The 20376-nt window shown below is 41.9% G+C and overlaps 1 protein-coding gene across 1 annotated transcript in view; it reads right to left on the bottom strand.

The window, feature by feature from the left end:
- The window catches only part of WASHC3 (WASH complex subunit 3), a 505398-nt gene that overhangs the window by 408426 nt on the left and 76596 nt on the right, over positions 1 to 20376 (bottom strand). Inside the window, exon 2 of the mRNA XM_044087748.1 lies at positions 6843 to 6941. Coding sequence (XP_043943683.1) covers positions 6843 to 6941 — 99 coding nt within the window. The remainder of the gene's footprint in view (positions 1 to 6842; positions 6942 to 20376) is intronic.

The raw sequence follows: 20376 nt of genomic DNA, 5'->3' as shown, positions 1-20376 counted from the left end.
GTTTGGTTAAGCGCCACACTGGACAGTACCTTAGGCATAAATGTTGGGTTTGTCCTTAGAGAAACCCTGTCCGGATGGAAGATAATAAAATGTTCCACAGCCATTAATGCCTGTAGCTCTGAGACTCTTCTTGCTGAAGTTCTTGCTAGGAGCAGAGCTGTTTTCCATGATAAGAATTTTATCTCAGCTGTACTGGCTGGCTCAAAAGGAGGCAGTGTGAGTTTTTCCAAGACAAAATTGAGGTCCCACAGGTATTGGTGCTCTCCTTGGAGGTCTTATGTTTTTAGCCCCCCTGAGGTACTGCCTAAGCAATGGATGTGAAAAAAATAGGTGGGTCCATATTGTAATGAGCTGAAATGGCAGAGGCATGGATCTTAACTGATGAGAAGGATAGGCCTTTGTCCAGCATCTCAGTTAGATACTGTAAAATCTGAGGAATATTTGGAGCAAGCGGGTCAATTCCTTGTGCCTAGTTCCAAACACAGAATCTCTTCCATTTTTCCTGCATAAGATTTCCTGGTACTGGGCCTCCTGGCCTCCAAAATAACATCCATAACCGCTTTGGAGAGAGGTGTATTCTGAATGGTTACACTATCCCCATGCAGCTAAATTTAGGGTTCTGAGTTGGCTGTGCAGGATCTGAGTGTTTTGTTGGGTCAGTAAATGAGGAATTTGAGGCAATGTCCAGGCTGGGCCTTGAGACAAGCTCCTTAGGATTGGTTACCAGTGTTGACGTGGCCAATATCGAATATCGGCTCCGACTCGGCCAAACTTTTCTAGCTCGAAGTCTTTCCATTGGCTGGGCTAAGAAGGTATCCCATGCTGCACTGCTCCATATCCCCAGATCTAGTTTGCTGCAAACACCACACTCATACCCCATGCATAACAACACCAAAGAAGAATAAACTAAAGGTGAAGAGAGCTCTAAAAAACAGACCTTACCTCCAGATCCTCCAGGAAGGGGGAAGGTGGGAGGGTAAGTAAGAATGTGAGGCGAGATGGGCTACATACATCGAAAGTTATGGTAAGTACATAACTTCTTGATGTTATGTAGTCCAATCTCGCCTACATTCTTATCCGTGGGACAGCGTCCCCAGCACCTACATGACTTTGGAATTCAGGCCAACTGCGGGTAGCCTGCCAGCAGGATAACCCAAGTGTAATGACTGCAACAGTGAAACACGATGAACATCTTTCCCGTTTTCCCACAATTGTGCGATCTCGGAGTTGGTATATTTAAGTAGCGGGGGTGTGGAGGGGTGCAGGGGGCTTGCCCCCCCTGCTTAAACCCTTTCCTTTTTCTTTTTTTTATTGTTTTGTTACATATTCGAACATTTGAATGTTCGATCGCGAAAGGTCGATCTTTAGCAATTCGAACATTTAAATGTTCTGTTATGTAATATAGACCCGATATTTCAATCTTAGTTAAAGGCATTCTACAAAATGTTCAGACTAATTACTTTCAAATGAAGAAAGGGTTAGTATTCTTATTTTTTTACTATTACCTATGTTTTGCTTGGACAAGCTGTTTTGTGTTTTGCTGTATTTGTGCTGGGACTTAGAATGACAGGAATTTTTTGTAATACAGTTGTAAATGCTTTATTTATCTCTCTTTCAGTTAATAGGCTCACATGGGTATGCACGGGGGGGAGGGGGGTCTGAAAGGGAGTGATGTCACACTTATATACATACAATTGACCTGTACCAATTGACCTGTACCAAAAATTCTTAAGAAGATTTTAAAGTTATATATGTCCCTATATATATATATATATATATATATATATATATATATATATATATATATATATATATATATATATATATATATATATATGTGTGTGTGCATATATATTAGCTAAGAAAGTCAGCATTCTGTTAAATAAATGTTAATTCATGGAATATAAAGGGCTTACAAAATAAGAAAAAGAAGAATCTATTAATGCATTTAATTTTCAAATCTAAGGCAGAGAGATCTTTTGTTCAAGAAACACATATGTTGAAAGAACAATGGGAGAAAGATACAAAAAAATGGGTGAAACATACCGTTGCAGCTGGTAACAGTACATGTTCTAGGGGAAATTAAACAAGGAAAAATTATAACAATAGAATCAAAATTAAAAAGTATGGAGTTAGAATTACAAATTAAACACTCACCAGAACTTGAAAGTCAAATGGTTACACTACCAGGATAACTACATGAAATTCAAACACAACATTACTCTATCAGTGAAATTAAACTTCTCCACAAGTATGCCGAATGGGCTCAATCCCCCTCAAAAGTGTTAACAAGAATCATAAACATAAAAAAAATTCCCCTACCAAAACAAAGCAACTAAATTACAATAACACAACTCTAGATATGGACAAAGAGATGATAATGGCTTTTGAAGAGATTCATCAAAAACTATATGGTCCACACAACCAGTTTAATGAATTACTATTCCATCAATTCATTGAAGAATTGCAATTTCCAGTATTAAATGAATCACACACAAATAATCTTAAAGCCCCTATAAAATGTAGAATAAATCATTGCTGCTGTAAATAAGTTGAAACCAGGTAAATCACCAGGGCCAGATGAGTATGTGGCGGAGTTCTATAATACTTTTAAAAAACAAATAGCTCCAATATTATTGAAAGTATATGAAAATGTAATAAAGTATGGTATCAAGGACCTGTATATCAACAGCTCAAAGACTATACTTATACCAAAACCCAACTCTGATGCATCAAAGCCAAACAACTACAGGCTGACAGCACTCAAATATTGATATCAAAATTCTATCTACAATCTTAGCTAGCAGAATCAAAAAAATCTTACCTCTCATTATATCTTCTGAACAACTAGGCTTTATGAATAAGACAGGTATGGGACAATACACTCACCATTGATTCAATCATCAGTTTAAAAGTGAATGATAAATGCCGTAGCTATTCACTATCACTAGATGCTTCTAAAGCTTTTGACAGAGTAAACTTTGATTTTCTATTAAAGATACTCGAGAAATTTAGCATCCCTGAAGAATATATAAATATGGTGAGGGCCTTATACAACAATGCTACAACAACACTATCTATAAATAAAAAGCAATCAAAACCTATTCAAATCACTAACGGTACAAGGCAAGGATGCCCACGATCACCATACCTGTTCAATACATACATTGAACTTCTCCTCCTTAAAATATCACAAAAAACTTACCACCATCTTATGAATATTTCAAAAATCCCAATAAAGTTTACAGCTTTTGTTGACGATCTTAATATTTATTTTGAATTCCCTAATACAGATTTAAACAAGATCTTAAACTCCATTGAAAATTTTTCAAACTTATCTAATTATGCCATAAACCCAAACAAATCAGTCATATTTCCTTAGAATATTTTAGGACACAAGGAATTCTATTTCCCTGAAACTGAAATAAAAGTCAGTTACAATCTCAAATATCAGGGTATCATGTTCACTCACTCCCAATCTGATATGACTAAAAATTATTTGTTTAAAACGTGGGCTAACAATACAGAAGACACTAAAAAAATGGTTACATCTTAACCTGTCTCCACTATCTAAGGCGGCTATATTTAAAATGAATATTCTCCCAAGATTACTGTTTCACTTAAACGCTATTAATCAAAATATACCAAATAATTTCTATTCCCAACGTGAAACACTACTAGGGAAATGTGGCATCCAAAAAATACAAGAATAAAACACTCGAAATGAACTCTATCCAAACAGAAAGGGTGCCTAGGATTACCTGATTTTCAAACATACTATGACATCATAAATGCTAGTCAAATTATACAAATAGCAAATTTCGAACCATCTAACAAAGCATGGTATCAAATATGGATTAAAATATATTACAATCATCTAACATCATCACCTCACAGCAAGAGGTTCTCCAGTTCGATTCTCGGCTGGGGTGCCTTCTGTGCGGAGTCTGCATGTCCTCCCTGTGGTCGTGTGGGTTTCCTCTGGGTACTTCGGTTTCCTCCCACATCCCAAAGACATGCAGTAGGTGGATTGGGCACTCTAAATTGGCCTTAGGTGTGAGTGTGTGCATGTGTGTGCCTTCTGTGGAAGGTTGGGCGCCGGGCTGGCAACTCGACACCGTAAAACTCCACTGCCAATCATGAGCGGACAGATGATCCGCTGTGGCGACCCCTAACCGGGAAAAGCCGAAAGAAAAGAAATCCTAATATTAAATTAAATAGCACTATGCTAAACCTGAATCAATACCCACTAATTAAAAATACCACTGCATGGGAATTCTACCAAGCCAAAAAACTTTCAATTGAAAATTTAAGGCAAAGATTAGAAGTAAATAAAAGTTATAACACTATAATCAACCAAATACTATACCTGATCAACTCAATTACTACAAATGTCAAAATAGACAACCAAGATATGCAGCTATATCAACAAATTATTAACCTACTGCTTTCAAGATCCAAAATGCTATCAAACACATATAGTTTAATGACAAGTATTAGATACCAAGATGCACTTCTATATTCAAAATTTTGGGAAGGAAAAAATAACAAGATCACCGTTGAACAAAAATCTGCTGCAACTGAACTTATCCTGAAATTAACCCATCTCAAAAATGAATTTATACCCAAATTATGATTAACAATAATCCCTACCACACACCACTCTTTCTAAGTAAAATCAATCCTTCTCTCTCTCTCCTTTTTGCCCCACATGTCCATACAGTGTAGCTGACACCCTTCATATTTTCTGGACCTGTAAGAATGTTTACAAATGATGGTGCTCGTTAAGAACCAAGTTAGAAAAAAGGGATAACTAAATATACCCTGTCATGGGAAATTGCAATTTTACATGTATTCCAAACCAACTTTTCATATTAAAACAAACACAACATAGTAACACTGTGTGCAACGATGAAATCATACATAGCTCAAAATCAGCTAGACAGAACTAAAATTACATGGGATGAATTTAAAGGAATGGGTATGAAATACATATTAGCCAGCAAACTAATTACAAGAAGCCAAAAAAAAAACTATCCTATTATCAGAAATATTGGAAAACGCTTATAGAAATCTTAAGGTAAAACTGGTCTATGAACAAGGAACAACAACATCACTATTACTCTAAGTAAATAAGGAAAAATAAAAGAAAAGCTATATTGCAAAACTTGTACTATTCCTAAAATTGGAAATGTCTAGGAAGTGTAAATATAACAAACATTCGAGGTGACATCAACTGTATATAGTGTACATAGTTATTACACGATACAATTAAAGTTAGGCTAGAAATATTTTGATGAAACTGGTTTTAATGTCAGATTCTATTATGATTAAATATTTCTGAGTAGATTTGGTCTTACAATACAATATGAACAGTTTGAATGTTAGCGAATTCTGCATATTGATAACTGAACATTGATGGCATATGTTATGTATGTCATATTATGTTTATTGCAAATTGTTATTCCATGTATCTTGTCTTTATATATTTCTGTTTTGTTTTCTTGTATTAAAAAAATAGGAAAATGCAATAAAAAATATATTTGAAAAAAAAAGGAATTGCTTGCTTTTGCAGTGGTTACTTTGCCAGCTTGCTATTACTTTGGACAATTCTGCAGAGTTTATTTGATTAATTTTGATGTACTACCCCCCTTCAGCTCATTAAATAAAGAGTGAAAGCAACCCGTATCTGTATAGAATGTGAACAGTAACAATTGGCTATGTACCACACAACTATGGCTCCAATAAATTATGTTTAGCGTAGTTCATGTAAAATTTAATCCATACTACATGTGACATTATTTTAGTGGATGTGTTTACATTTGTTAGCCAGAGTAGAGCACTGCTTTCATTGGACCATTTCAGGCCTGTCTGGGGATTACAAAGCCAGCAATGCATATAAGTGCAAAACATAAAAAAAAAAAAGTAATTAAACAGTAGAAAATGTTTGAATATGGCACACAGACAAATAAAAGGAGAATATAATTTTCAGCAAAATTAGCAGAATCAAAGAGAGCCAAATGCAAAAATGTACATTACTGAAACCATTTACATTGCATTGGCCACTCCTGATACAGCACTGATAACATCCCATTTGCCCAGGGTAGATTATCAGCATAGGTGACTGATGCAGCAGCAGGGAGGGATGGGTATGCCCATTCTGGTTGGGAGGGCAAGTGTCAAGGACACTTCCTCTTTAGGGAGAAGAAGATCCAAAGATGACTGTTGCCCTTGAAAGAGACTGATGAGCATGGGAGGCAGGCCATGGAGTGGGTAGGGTATATTAGCCTCCCCGTCAGCATAGACGCAAAGATGACAGAGCCCTCATAATGGTCTTAGGACCCATGATCAGCCCCATCAATATCGGAGTATGTCCTAGGAAGGATGGGAGATGAGTAAGTAGCCCCAGCATGGACTTGGGGTACTGGGGGCCAAGTTGGTTAAATAATGTCCCAAGGGGGACCAAAAAATATTAAAACAAAATAAATAGATAAATAAAATACAATAAACTACTGTTATACCAAATTATAAATTATAAAGACAAGCAAATAAAGTTGAGGCCAAAAGTTTGTGTACCTCTATTGTTTATTTTTTGCCCATGCAAAAAAATGATAACTTCAAGTATCTCTTCAGTATTAAATAATATAGCTTTTAAGACTTTCAATAGGGAGAACAAACTTCTACTGCTGAAAGAAATGACAATTATTTTCTTTTCTAATTAGTCAATTCAGAAAAGCAATACAGGGAACATTACTCCACTCCAACACTACAACCTAACCTATGGTAAACTGTGAAAGAATCAAGAGAGAAAAAATTCACTAATGAAATGCCTAGTGACATACCTCTTCACAAACTGTTGAAAAACGGTTCAAAAACTGCACCGTATGTACTATGAACTGGTTCAGAAATGCAACTGTTCTTTTCTGCTGTATAGCTGGGACCTAAATAAGAGAAAACAATGTAGATTAGATCACCTCTACAACTTTTCTTTTAACATTCATGTACAAAAATGAAAATGTAATTCAAACATTAAATATGCAACTCCGGCTATGAAAATAAACAAGTGTTTTCGCAGATGGCAAGACCATTGGGGTGGCCAAAAACCTTAGAAGAATACTCTTCCATGAAGTCCACTTGAGACTTTACTGCAACAAAATAAATTCAATACTTTTAAACTGAAACTAAAGCTCAAAAAGAAAGCAGTGCATGTAAAAGTAAACACAGATTTGTTCTCTTCAACAGGATCTCAACAATCCCATTACAACATAAATCAGCCAAAAATGCCTTATTATTCATCATGCTCCCTTTTCTTTTACTAGTTCCAATAACCCCAATTTTTCTTTTTTAATGCACAATACAAATTCAGAAAACAGCATTTCACAAATGGTGAGAAAACAAGAAGTTATGTACTCACCATAACGTTCGATGAATGTAGTACATCTCACCTTAAATTTTTACCCGTGGGTTTGGAGCCAAATATCGGCTCCGACTCAGCCAAACTTTTCTAGCTCGAAGTCTTTCCATTGGCTGGGCAAAGATGGTATCCCATGCTGCATTGCTCTATATCCCCAGATCTAGTTTGCTGCGAACACCAACATTCACATCCCATGCATAGCAATACCCAAGGAAGAAAGAATAACCCAAGAGTGAAGGGAGCTCTGAAAAACTAGTTACCCTCCATATCCTCCAGAAAGGGGGAAGATGGGGGGGTAAGTAAGAATGTGAGGCGAGATGGACTACATACATCGAACGTTATGGGGAGTACATAACTTCTTGATGTTATGTAGTCCAATCTCGCCTACATTCTTAACCATGGGACAGCGTCCCCAGCACCTAAATCCTGGGAGGCTCAGTGGAAAATACTCCTGAGCACTGTGGAACCAAAGGAAGACCTGCCTCTAGATACCACGTCCAACTTGTAATGAGTAACAAAGGTGTGAGGAGATGCCCAAGTAGCCGCAGCATAAATATCATCCATAGACAATCTGGCCTGAAAGGCTGTAGATGTAGATACAGACCGAGAAGAATGAGCCTTGAGTGGGAACGGTAGATCTTTACCACCTGGACAGAATGATTTTGCTGACAGGAGACCCACGTCTGTTTTCCGAGAAGGAAACAAACAATTGATCAGATTTTCTGAAATCTTTGGTTCTGTGCAGATAAAAGCGTAATTGTCTGTGTACATCCAATTGATGAAATTTAAATTCTGCCTTGTTCGTGAACTGGGGAAAGAACACTGGCAACTCAATAGATTGATTAAGATTAGTGATAGACGCCACTTTGGGAAGAAAGGAAGAGTTTGGTCTGAGAGAAACCCTGTCCTTATGAAAAATCAGGTATGGGGGGTTTATAGAAAGAGCTTGAATCTCTGAAATGCATCTGGCTGATGTGATAGCTACTAAAAATACAGTTTTCCAGGTCAAGAATTTTAAATCACAAGTAGCTGCAGGTTCAAAGGGTGATGAAGTAAGAGCCTGTAGAACAAAGTTTAAATCCCAAGGCAGGATAGGTTCTGAAACAGGAGGACGGAGTAACAGAGTGCCCTTCAGGAAAGCCTTACAGAGTCTGTGAGCCATCAGACTAGGCTCATTAGCAACATGTTAGTTATAGATCGCCGCCAACTGGACTTTTATGGTGGCGGATGCTGAGCCCTGACGAAAAAGCATAGACAAGAACTCCAAAACAGAAGGAATTGGAGCAGTGTAAGGGTCAATCCCTTGGGTATGAGCCCAGATTGAAAATCTCTTCCATTTGCTGGAATAAATCTTCCTAGTAGAGGGCTTATGAGAGGAAGATAAAATATGAACTACCTCCGGTAAAAAACGATGAAGCCTAACTAGTGACGGAAGTGGAGTAGCCAGGCTGTCAACCGGAGGGTCCGTAGAGAGGGATGGAGCTGCCCTGACATGTGTGTCAGTAAATCTGGTTGTGGGTCCAGAATCCAAGGCGAGTCCACGATGTAGGGATGGAGAAAAGGGAACCAAACCTGACGAGGCCAGTGTGGGACAATCAGAATCATTCTGCTTCCCAAGGATTGTGCTTTCTGAATCACCTTCGACAGCAAGGGAAGTGGAGGAAAAGCATATAACAGACCGGAGGGCCAATCGTGGACTAGAGCGTCCCTGGGTGACTCCCCCTGAGGGGAGATCAACGTGAAGCAGCTGCTGCATTTGGCATTGAGGGGGCTGGCAAAAAGGTCACAGCAAGGCTAACCCCATCTGTGGAAGATCCTTTCCGCAACTAGACTGTTCAGGAACCACTCAGAAGGCATCAGAATAGCTCTGCTTAGCCTGTCTGCGATCACGTTGGACTTCCCCAGAATGTGCATTGCCACCAGAAAACATTGGGAAGACACTGCCCACTGCCACACTCGCATGGCCTCTCTGCACAGGGGATAAGACTTGGTTCCTCCCTGCTTGTTCAGATACTACACCACTGACATATTGTCAGAGTGGATTGCAATAGTCCAGAGAGAGAGAGAGAGAGAAAGCTCTGAAGTGCCTGCAACGCAAGTAGCACAGCTCTCATCTCCAGGATGTTGATATGCAAAGGTATCTCATGCTCTAGCCATGTGCTTTGTATTGTCCTGCCTAGATAATGCCCCCCCACCCCATCTGGGAGGCGTCCATGGTCACCGTGGCAATCAGAGGCGACGGGGCGAAGGGTTTCCCTGTGCCCAGATTGTTGGTGCAGAGCCACCAACTGAGATCCTGTTTGCACCTGTCCGTGAGTAAAATAGGGTGAGAAAGTGGAAGCCTTTGGAGAGACCACTGAGCAAAGAGGAGCCATTGAAGGATCCTCATATGTAATCTTGCTAGTGGGACTAACATAATTGTCGCAGCCATAGTCCCCAGGAGTTGGAGAACCCATCTTGCCTTCGCTCTTCTCAGAGGGAGCAGGGCGTGAACTTGTTGCTGTAAGGCTCTGATTCTTTCTTGTGGTAGAATGCCCGCATTTGAACGGTGTCTAGTTCTGCACCTATAAAAATGACACACTGTGAGGGCAACAAGGCAGACTTTTCCCAGTTCAATGTTATGCCCAACTGTTGACAGAGAGTGATGGTGACGTCCCTGGTCTGAATTAGTAGATACCTGGTGGTGGTAGCGAGGAGCCAGTTGTCCAGATAAAGAAACACTTGGAATCCTTGACGTCTCAGGTGAGACGTCACCACCACCATACATTTGGTGAACACCCTGGGGGCTGTGGTGAGACCAAAGGGCAGAGCTCGAAACTGAAAATGACTGGCTCCCAGCCGGAAGTGTAGGTGACTCCTGGATGCCCTGTCCATTTTGATAAGGTAGTAAGCATCCTTTAGGTCGATGGAGCACATCCACACTTCTTTTCCCAACAATAGGAGAATCAACTGTAATGTGACCATACGGAACTTGGACTTTTGTACATGGTTGTTCAATCGGCTGAGATCCAATATGGGTCTTAGATCCCCTGTTCTTTTCGGCACCAAAAAGAATCTTGAGTAAGTCTCTAATCCAATCTGGTCCGAGTGGACATGCTGGATGGCTCCTTTTTCTAGCAGTTTTGAGACCTCTGAAGCTGCGTAATCCCTTTGACTGGGTGGAACGTCCGGGATTTTCCTGACTGGAGGGGGATCTGACGAAAAGGAGATGACGTAACCTCCGGAAATTATTCGTAAAACCCATTGGTCCTGGGTGATGTTTTGCCAGGCCTCTGGGTATAACGATATTCGACCCCCGACTGGCTCCGGAAAAGCACAGTTGGGCCTCCCATCAGGAGCGACGGTAGGGAGAACCACGAAAGGAATCGCGGTCTCCCGAGTTGCGGGGGCCTCCTCGGCCTCTAGGGTGGCGTCTCCCTGAATAACCCCCCCCTCCCCTGCCTCTGGAGGGGGGCTCACCTTGTGCACCGGGTAAAAAACCTCTGTGATTTCTTGAACCACACCCCCCCCTCTGGGCCTTGGGATAAGGCCTAGAGGGAAGGGAAAAATGGACCCCTACAGCAGACAGAGTTTTTCCCTCCTGCTCGCACCTGGTGAGGGTATCTTTCACCTTGGTTCCGAACAAAGAGGAACCATCAAAGGGGGTGTTGGTGAATGAAGACTTGAAGGCCTCCGCGAAGTGACAAAGGCACATCCAGGCCTGCCTCCTAAGGGCGACTCCTGAGCTTGCTGCCCTACTCGCTCCCTCATCTGCATATGAAATCAGACTCATGGAGGAGTTAACGACGGAACTGAAGGTAGACATCTGGGCGTTAACCGTCTGGGCCACCGCCTCAGAAACGTTGCCCGTGAGAGTATCTCCAAGCTCCTTGAAGAGATCTCTCTGGAGCCGTGTAAAGTGAGATAAATAGTTCAGGGACCGTAAGGTAAAAGTCACTGAAGAGAGGATACACTTCCCATACCAGTCCATGGTCCTAGACTCCTTGTTAGGAGGATGGATGGCAGAAGAAGTCTCGGCTAATTCCTTCTGGGTGGCTGCTGCCACCATCATGGCATCCACAGGGACTCCCTTGGACAAAAATTCCTTACCAGGGGGAGCAGACAGAAATTTGTTGGGTCTCCTGGGGACAGGTTCCAAAGAATCAGGGTTCTCCCACACCCTCCAACAAATCAAATCAAGGAGCTCGAAGGGTGGGGACACCCAGGAGGTGGAGGGCTGAGGACCGAAGGCCTTCATGAAGACAGACTCCTCCTCACAGGGGACTTTGGACGGCCAGTCGCCTCTTTGTTTCAATATCTCTAGGATGTCAGAGAAAGAAACATCCTCAGAGGATGACTTGGGGGACCCATCCGATTCCTCGTGGTCAGTATCTGAGGTGAGAGACTCATCCTGGGAGTCTATGTGCTTCCTCTTGCACATTTTCTTTCTAGGGGGCTCCTCAGGCAAATACTCTGAGGGGCCCTGAGAAAGTTGGGGACCACTCGTGGGGGTACCCTGAGGCCTAGGGGCACCACTGTCTAAAGACAGGTGGCAATCAGAGACCAGTACCGGAGTGGTAGGGGACAGAATGACCAACCCGCATGATGCTGTTGACGATCTAGCCAGCACACTTTGCATGGCCTCAAAGGGTGGCCCCCCGGAATCCGAAGAATGACCAGCCTCCGAGGCCAAGACAGGAGTCTGGGTTCCCCGAGCTGAAGCACCGAGAGGGAGACTAGGAACTGAAAGCTGTCCCGAGGCCTCTCCTTGGGGCCCGACTGAAGAATCCCAAGTCATGAATCCCATGGACGGCACTGACGGGGTCGGAGCTGACGTTGGCACCGATAAGCCAGGAGGGTCCATCAGAAACAACTTGGAAACATCACGTGGAGCTTAGCACTCCGGCTCCGAAGGCTGGGATGCGCTCGGAGGAGGAAGAGTCGAAGTAGGTTGCAGGATGGGCTCCGTAGCCGACTGGGAAGGAGCCGAGAACAACTTTGCCAAAACCAGTGACTGAAGGAGTCTCTGCACCACCCTATCAACATCCACATCCGATAGTGTCCTGGAGGATTTGGAGGACAGGGAGGGAGATTGAGATCTCCTCTCAGGTGATACTTGCCTAATACTGGACGATTGGCTCCGAATAGGTTCCAATATAATTGGAGCCGATGCCGGCTCCATCAACACCGACATTTCCTGCGGCCCCAAGGACAGTGAAGCCGAGGAAGCCAAAGCTAATTTAATCACTTTCTCCAGTGGCTCCGAGGAGACTGACGGAGCCGGAGACCTCTTTTCCGATTTAGTGGATCTAGGTTTTGAGCTGGAAGCAGATTCCAGACCCTCTTCGAACGAGGGTTTCAAAAGTCCCTTCAGAATTAACTTATTCTTTCTTTCCTGAAGAACCCTAGGACTGAATGCATGACAGAAGCTGCAAGACTCCCAGACAATAAACACATACCGAATGCCAATCTGTAATGGACATTTTATAACCACACTTAGAGCATTTCTTAAAACCCGAGGGTTTGTGCTCCTTCGACTCTTTAGACATCTTAATCAATACCACAATCACCAAGACCAAGATCACAAGTACTGAACCGACTAGCGATACAGTCACAAATACACCACACTGAGCGCAGGAAAAACTACCACTAACTAACTGTTAACAAACAACCCCAGGTACACACACACACACACACACACACACACACACACACACACACACACACACACAAGGACTAAGACTAAAACCTCTAACTTAAACGGTTTTAGACCAACAGTAAAAACACACACGAAGGGGATAAGACTAAAACCTCTAATTTAGATGGTTTTAGACCAGAAGTTAGACAAAACAGGGAAGCAAGGGGACAGACTAGGTCCTCTAACTGAAATGGGCCTAGCCCGTTGGAACAGCTAGTGGGATACCACAAGAACAATAACACACACACCGACAAATATATTCCACAAATAACACCAAACTAGGAATAACTATTAAAATAGCTTTCGTTTGTAAAATTTCTCTCAGAAATAAGAAGAAAAGGGTACTTAGCCACAGCCAACAGTGAGACCACGTCCGAGCTACATGAGCAGCAAACGAGATCTGGGGATATAGAGCAATGCAGCATGGGATACCGTCCTAGCCCAGCCAATAGAAAGACTTCGAGCTAGAAAGGTTTGGCCGAGTCGGAGCCGATATTCGGCACTGAACCCATGGATAAGAATGTAGGCGAGATTGGACTACGTAACATTCTACTTTTATGAGGCCAATGTCTGTTTTTAGAGGATGCCCAAGCAAATAAAAAAGTGTACTTAAAACATTAACCGCACAGTATTAGTTTCTGGAGATGCAGGCAAAATGCAGAATTAAAGCCAATGCAAACATAGATTTCAATGCAAATGAGGAAACAAGTAATGATATAAGAACCCCCATTTTTTGTGGCCTCCAGGGCCTTGCCTGATGGCTCGTTTACCATCAACCAAATTACCCATTCATTCTTGCAGAATGGGAGCGCAGCACTTCCAGGACAGATGAAATTCTTGCAGTACAATTGATCCAGACCATCTAGTTGGGAATCCCCCATTGGCCTTTCATTCCTCAGAAACAGTCAGGAGATAGGGAGGCAAGGTCAATTTGCTTATCCTGGAGGAAATCCACAAGCATATCACTGACACACACTCACACACACACACACACTTCCCCTTAGCTACTTAATGGGAATGGACTATGGTAGTGTAAGTTTAGCAGACTTGGAGCTCAAGTGGGTGAACAAAGTGCATCTGCCAAGTGTTACTCATGTGGACAGCCAGAGCTGCATCCTTCCAACCATGATGGGTGAGCATGCTGAGGTCATTTATTCCATTCTTCCCTAACCAGCACCTACAGAAAAACCCAAGTCATTTACACCATTACTTTACTTACTTAGACCCTCCCATGTTATACAGCATACCAAGCAGCAAGTGCTCTCCAACATTTTTGGTCTTTGGCAGAGGTCTTGGCTTTGTCCCAACTGATGTTCAGTGCCTTCAGGTTTTGTATGCGCGTTCTTTTCCAAGTGCTCTGCGGGCATCTTCTTGGTTGTTTGGTGTCAGGAGGCACCTATGTCAATGCCATCTTCAGGATCTGATGTTTCTCCATTCAAAGGCTGTGACTGGCCAGTCGAAGACTTCTGTGAGCGACGATGGTGTGGAGTTTGCACAAGCCACTTACTCATAGAACCTCTTCGTTGGTGATATGATCATATTATTGGATCTCGAAAATTCAGCATAAGCACATCTTTTGAAAGACATCAAGCTTGTTGATACTTGCTGACGCCTTCCAGGTTTCACTGGCATAAATAGCTATAGGGATCACAATAGAAGTAAGCAGTTGGAGCTTAATCTTCAGGGAGATGGATGGCAAGGACCAGATCTTGTTCATCCTCTGGAAGAATGCTATCACCTTCTCAATGTGGCACTTGACATCTGCTACTACGTCTCAGTCTTTGGTGATCACACTACCGAAGTAGGTGAATCTCTCCACTTTCTCCAGCCGCTTTGGTCAGACCATCACTCCCATTGTTTGGGCCACGGCACGTATGTTCATGATCTTTGACTTATCAGGGCTGATCCTGAGGGTGATCTTGGTGGCTTCTTGGTCGAGGTCGGCCACTGCATCCTTTAGCGTCATCTCATCGTCCTCAAGCAAGATGATGTTGTCAGCAAAGTCCAGGTCACCAAAGCGATCTTGATCAGGACCAGTGGATACCGGCTCCAATAAGTGTCCCTGCTAGTCGCTTGAAATAATCCAGAGCAATGAGGAAAAGGAGAAGAAACAGGACACAGCCTTGCCTGATCCCGGTTGTGATCTGAAAGAAGTCTGTGTAGCCATTTTCAGTTTTGATTAAGCAGCTCAATCGCGATACAGATGTTTGAAGTTGGTAATGAAGGCTGTCGGTACACTACAGGAATGCTGGATTCACCAGAGGGACTCTCAATGGATGCTGTCGAAAGAGATGGCCAGTGATTTTCAGAACTCAACGTATTGTTCTATGATGTTCCGAAAGGTGAAGATTTGTTAGCTACATCATCTTCTGCCACAGAAGCAGGCTTGCTCTTCTCTCAGGTGTTGGTCTATAGTATTCCGCAGTCGCCAGAGTAGGACCACACAGATCAATTTCACAGGCAGACAGCAGGGTGATGCCTTGCCAGTTGGTACATTCAGATGTGTTGCCTTTCTTCGAAACCTTGACTATGGCACCTCTCCGCCATTCTTCTAGGACTGCTCCAATTTGCCAGCAGTTTATTCACTCATGCCACAGAGCTAATACCAAGCCATATCTTGGTGTAGAATATACTGAAGAGAAGTCCAATGTCTCTTAAGTGTGGGTGAGAATATGTCATGCCATAGGATGAGAACACTGTGTGAATAAGCTTTTATTACCCATCCTTAAAGTGTGATCTAGGGACTTTGAGAGGCATGAGCAACAGTTTGAACTGCATCATGGTCTACCTCTATGGCTTGAAGAGGTTTCAATCTTAACCTTGAGAAGGAAATAATTAATTAGCAACTGGTACACAAGACGAAGAAAGCAAACGATGGTGACCATCCAGGACCACTGGCTGGTGGGGTTTATTAAGCTTTATAGAACTACACTGCTCTGTTTTCAAATGTCTGGCTGCAACTGCTCAAACCTCAAAAGCTTACATGCAAATACACCAAATATAAACATTAAATATATTTTTTTTGCACATTACTATTCTTACTTTAAGGCAGCTGCACCTCACAGACTGAAGCATCAGAAAAAATATGTTGTGTACTTTCTCCAGAATACTGCACTCCTGAACAGCACATAAACCATACATTTTGTGCCAAAACATATTTCTAGTAGGGAGTGAAAATAGAAACAAGGGTACCTACTCTCTAAAAATAAAGCACAAGCACTTATAGAATAACCGCTTTGGTACAAGGAAGTGGAGGACACCCTGTATGAAGTACTGTACGAGCAAACACAGCATGCACCGGCTTGCCAGTACCTACTTGTATTAACTTCTCATTTTCTATCCCTGGTTCTAATGTCTAATGCATATTTACTTACTTATATGGATGCATTCTAGTCTGCAATCTTTACCGACTCATCAGTTGTACCCTGGACATGGATGTAAAGATTATGCTAAATTAACAGTTCCTCATCTTTCTTGTCTATAAGCCACCTTTCACCAATATCCTGCAACCAAGATGTTTTTGGGATAATTTCTTCACATGCAACATGACAACATCCCAGGCTACGTTCTACATGAACTACAGAATGAACTGGCACCCTACCCAAGTACCATGTTCAACCATAGCCTCACCTCAGGCTTTGTGCCCACTGAATGGCGCACAGCAACGGTTATCCCACTCCACAAAGGGGGAGCCACCACGGACCCCGGGAACTAGCGCCCCATTATCCTGACGAGCCTGGTCTGCAAAGCTATGGAGCGTATCATCATGGAACTTATAAACAATGACATTAGTAATCTCCAGACTCTGGACCCTACCCAGTTCGGGTTTGTAAAAGGCAGATCATGTCTCCTAAACCTGATAGACTTCTTTGAAGCGGTCACCAAAGCTGTAGATGAGGGTAAGGCGGTACACACAGCCTATCTAGATCTCGCCAAGGCTTTCGACACCATCCCCCACTCTGGAATTATAGACAAACTTACTAAAATAGGTATAAATCCCTATGTCACAAGATGGGTTGCCAACTGGCTCACTGACCGAACCCACACTGTGAAAGTAGCAGACTCTAAATCCAACTTCAGACCAGTGACAAGTGGAGTACCACAGGGTTCAGTCCTAGGTCCTCTCCTGTTAGCCTGTACTTCAGAGAAGTAGATACCAAACACAGAAGGTCTTTGGCTAACAAAGTTCGCAGATGACTGCAAACTAGGAGCCATAATGAAATCTCTTGATGTGGACATTCTACAAAAGGGCCTCACTGAGACAGATGCCTGGTGTCAAAGCTATGGCTTCAAGCTCAATGCCAAAAAGTGCATTGTCATCCCTTTTGGTAAAAAAAGTCTGTACCCATGAATTACCACATAGGCGGTAGTCTACTTAACACCAAAAGTGTGATAACAGACCTTGGGACACAGGTGGACAGCAGTCTCTCCTTTGATAATCACATCGCCACAGTAGTCAGGAAATCCTTCTGCTTGGCACACCTCATCACAAAAGGTTTCTCATCCAGGAAAAAAGAGGTCATTGTTCCCCTCTACTCATCACTCATTAGACCCATTATAGAGTACAACGCCTCTTTTGGTACGTACCTCACAAGACCTCTACAACAACTGGAAAGGCCATAGAAATACCTCACAAAGAGGATTACCAGCCTTAAACAGATTTCCTACACAGACCATCTAAAAAAACTCCAGCTTTACTCTATCACATATCGCCTACTCAGAGGCGATCTCTGCCTAACACACAAAGCTATGTCAAACCCAGAGCTGTTGGACATGCTCCACATAAAGAAATTCCAATCCCTCCGAGCTACATGCTCTAGGGACCTCTACCTTGTCACCACAATAAACAGAACATGCTGGAGGGATAGATTCCTGTCTCAGAGACTTTCCATACTCTGGTACAAACTACCTATCTATATCAAACAAAGCTCCTCATTAGCACTCTTTAAGAAAAATCTTGATGATTGGATGGGAGAAAGGAAATTCACCCCGGGGATCACTTCTGTGGCTCTGCTCGACAGGGGCACAGGAAAATTATTTTCTTGGGTGGCAAAAGCCAGGGTACCGTTTGGCTAGGCGTATATAGGCCCTAGGGCCAATAGCCTAGTACCTACCTATGAACATGCAGAGTGAATGAAATTATTTTCTACCTACGCAACTTCAGGCCCACAAACAATGTTGCTGCAAAAGAAATTGAACAAGTATGTGAAGCAGAAAATGAAATTCCAAAAATGAAGACGTAATCTGAGTAGAACAGCTCGTCAGACTTACCATATGCAATTTCTCAAATATAGAGCTTGTGGACATTAAATACTCCATGTAGCATGTGGCTAGATTAAGGATTCCAAATTATTCACCTACACATGGCATACTGTTATAAGAAAGCTTTTCAGCTTAGCTTGTTAAAGCAGCACTACAAGTCCTTCAGAGCACTGTCAAGCTGCACTGCTTTAAGCCTCTCTGTGACAGGCTACACAGTGGTACTTGACTCTGAAAATTGTGAAGCTTCCTCATTCCTCCTGTCACTGTGTCCTGACAAATACCTCAAGAACATTCATCTCGCTAATATGATGTGCTTTTCAAGTTACTCACAGGTTGTCTGTCTCTCCCTCATGTCTTTTTTCTAAAACATCTTGTACTTTTGCTTAAAGGAATGCAGTATCACACTGCCATCACATGTTCCTGCACTTCTAAATATGCCTTTGCCTTCAAAATGAGTTTCAGCAAAAAACAATTCCTAGCACCTGACACATGAAATGTGTTGGACACAAGGGACCTGAATGAAGTCAGGAAATGTTTGTATTTTATTATAACCTACTCAGATATTGCACAACCTTGAAATAAGTTAAAACAGTCCAAACACAATTTGAACCAATCGAATGGAAAAGGCATGATAGATCTGGTCTCTAAAATGTGTAAAAAAAAAAAAAAAAAAAAAAAAAAAAAAACCGAGAAACAAACCATATATTGTTTTCGCTTACTTAGTTCCCTAGCATGTAAATTAATGAAGTATTTGCTCTACAGAAATCATAAGTCATTTGTGACACTGCCAGCCCAGCTATCTGGAATTTTGTAAATAATCATGTCATTTGTGCATATTAATATGATTCATATGCTTGTCTTAGAAATGTAAGAAAACAATATGTTATATGTATATTAAACTACTAGTGCAGAAGTGTGTGTTGAACAGGGTGTGCACAGTACTGAACTTCAAGAATGTAACCACAGTGTACCCTACTGGAAAAGAACAGAAATGTATATAAACTATATACCTTTGCAAATGTATGTTTTAATAGTAGAAGTTGGAACATACAGTAAAACTTCAAGAAAATAACTTGAAAAGTAAAGTGTTTTATGACTGTGTTATCAAGCAGACACAATGTCTAGAGCTAAAAGTTTTTCTATTGTCTTGAAAGTAATTTTACATTTTAAACCTAGTAATGAAAGTGTTTTATTGCTTCCTAGCAGCTGCACATCTGACCGATATGGACGTCTCACACTGAGATGATAAAATTCTTTGTTTCTGTTAGCCTGGGAACTGAAGGTAGGTGACAAAGAGTGACGTCATCCAGGCTAACCAAGCAGTAATATGTGATATTAATTTAAGTACTCTCTCTCAGAAAGAGAGAGAGAGAGAGAGAGAGAGAAGGCATTTTGAATCTTGTCTTGGACCTAGAAACATCCACTCAGCACTCATCTGCATTTGCCTTGCTAATAGTACGTAACTAGGGAAACGTAATTTTGATATAGACATGAATATAGTAAAGATTAGTTTAGATGTTCTCTGTATTTGAGACTGTCCTACAATGTTGTTTTAAAATATTTCCTGTGATTCTGAACTCTGTAGTTACTGTGTTGTTTGAGAATTGTCTTGCTCTTTTATTATTTATTATCAAATATATTTAAACCTTTTAATTGTGGCTGGTTTGATTAGAGATATTTAAGCTCTTAGAGGATTTGCATATGTATCTGGTGACACTGTATAGGCCACTCCAACAGCCTTGCTCCTGGTCACACTTACCATTTGGACAACAGTAACATTACACAGTAGGATTGGGCATCCTTTGTTAGGGCCTTAGAATAGCTGATAAGTAGTGGTTGGTGGCAGTGATAACTACTTTATAGTATGGGCGGAAGGGGGCATATCTAGCAAACTTGAGTCAACCTTCCCCAGGAGTGTCTTTTGTGTGTGTGTGTGTGTGTGTGTGTGTGTGTGTGTGTGTGTGTGTGTGTGTGTGTCTGTGCATGCGCGCGTGTGCGTGTGTGTACGTGTGTCAGCTACTTG

This window comes from Protopterus annectens, chromosome 11.part0 (assembly GCF_019279795.1).
Source record: "Protopterus annectens isolate FY-2018-M chromosome 11.part0, PAN1.0, whole genome shotgun sequence".
Lineage (NCBI taxonomy): Eukaryota > Metazoa > Chordata > Ceratodontiformes > Protopteridae > Protopterus > Protopterus annectens.
Note: the sequence above shows the minus strand (reverse complement) of the source record. Positions and strands in the feature narration are given on the sequence as shown.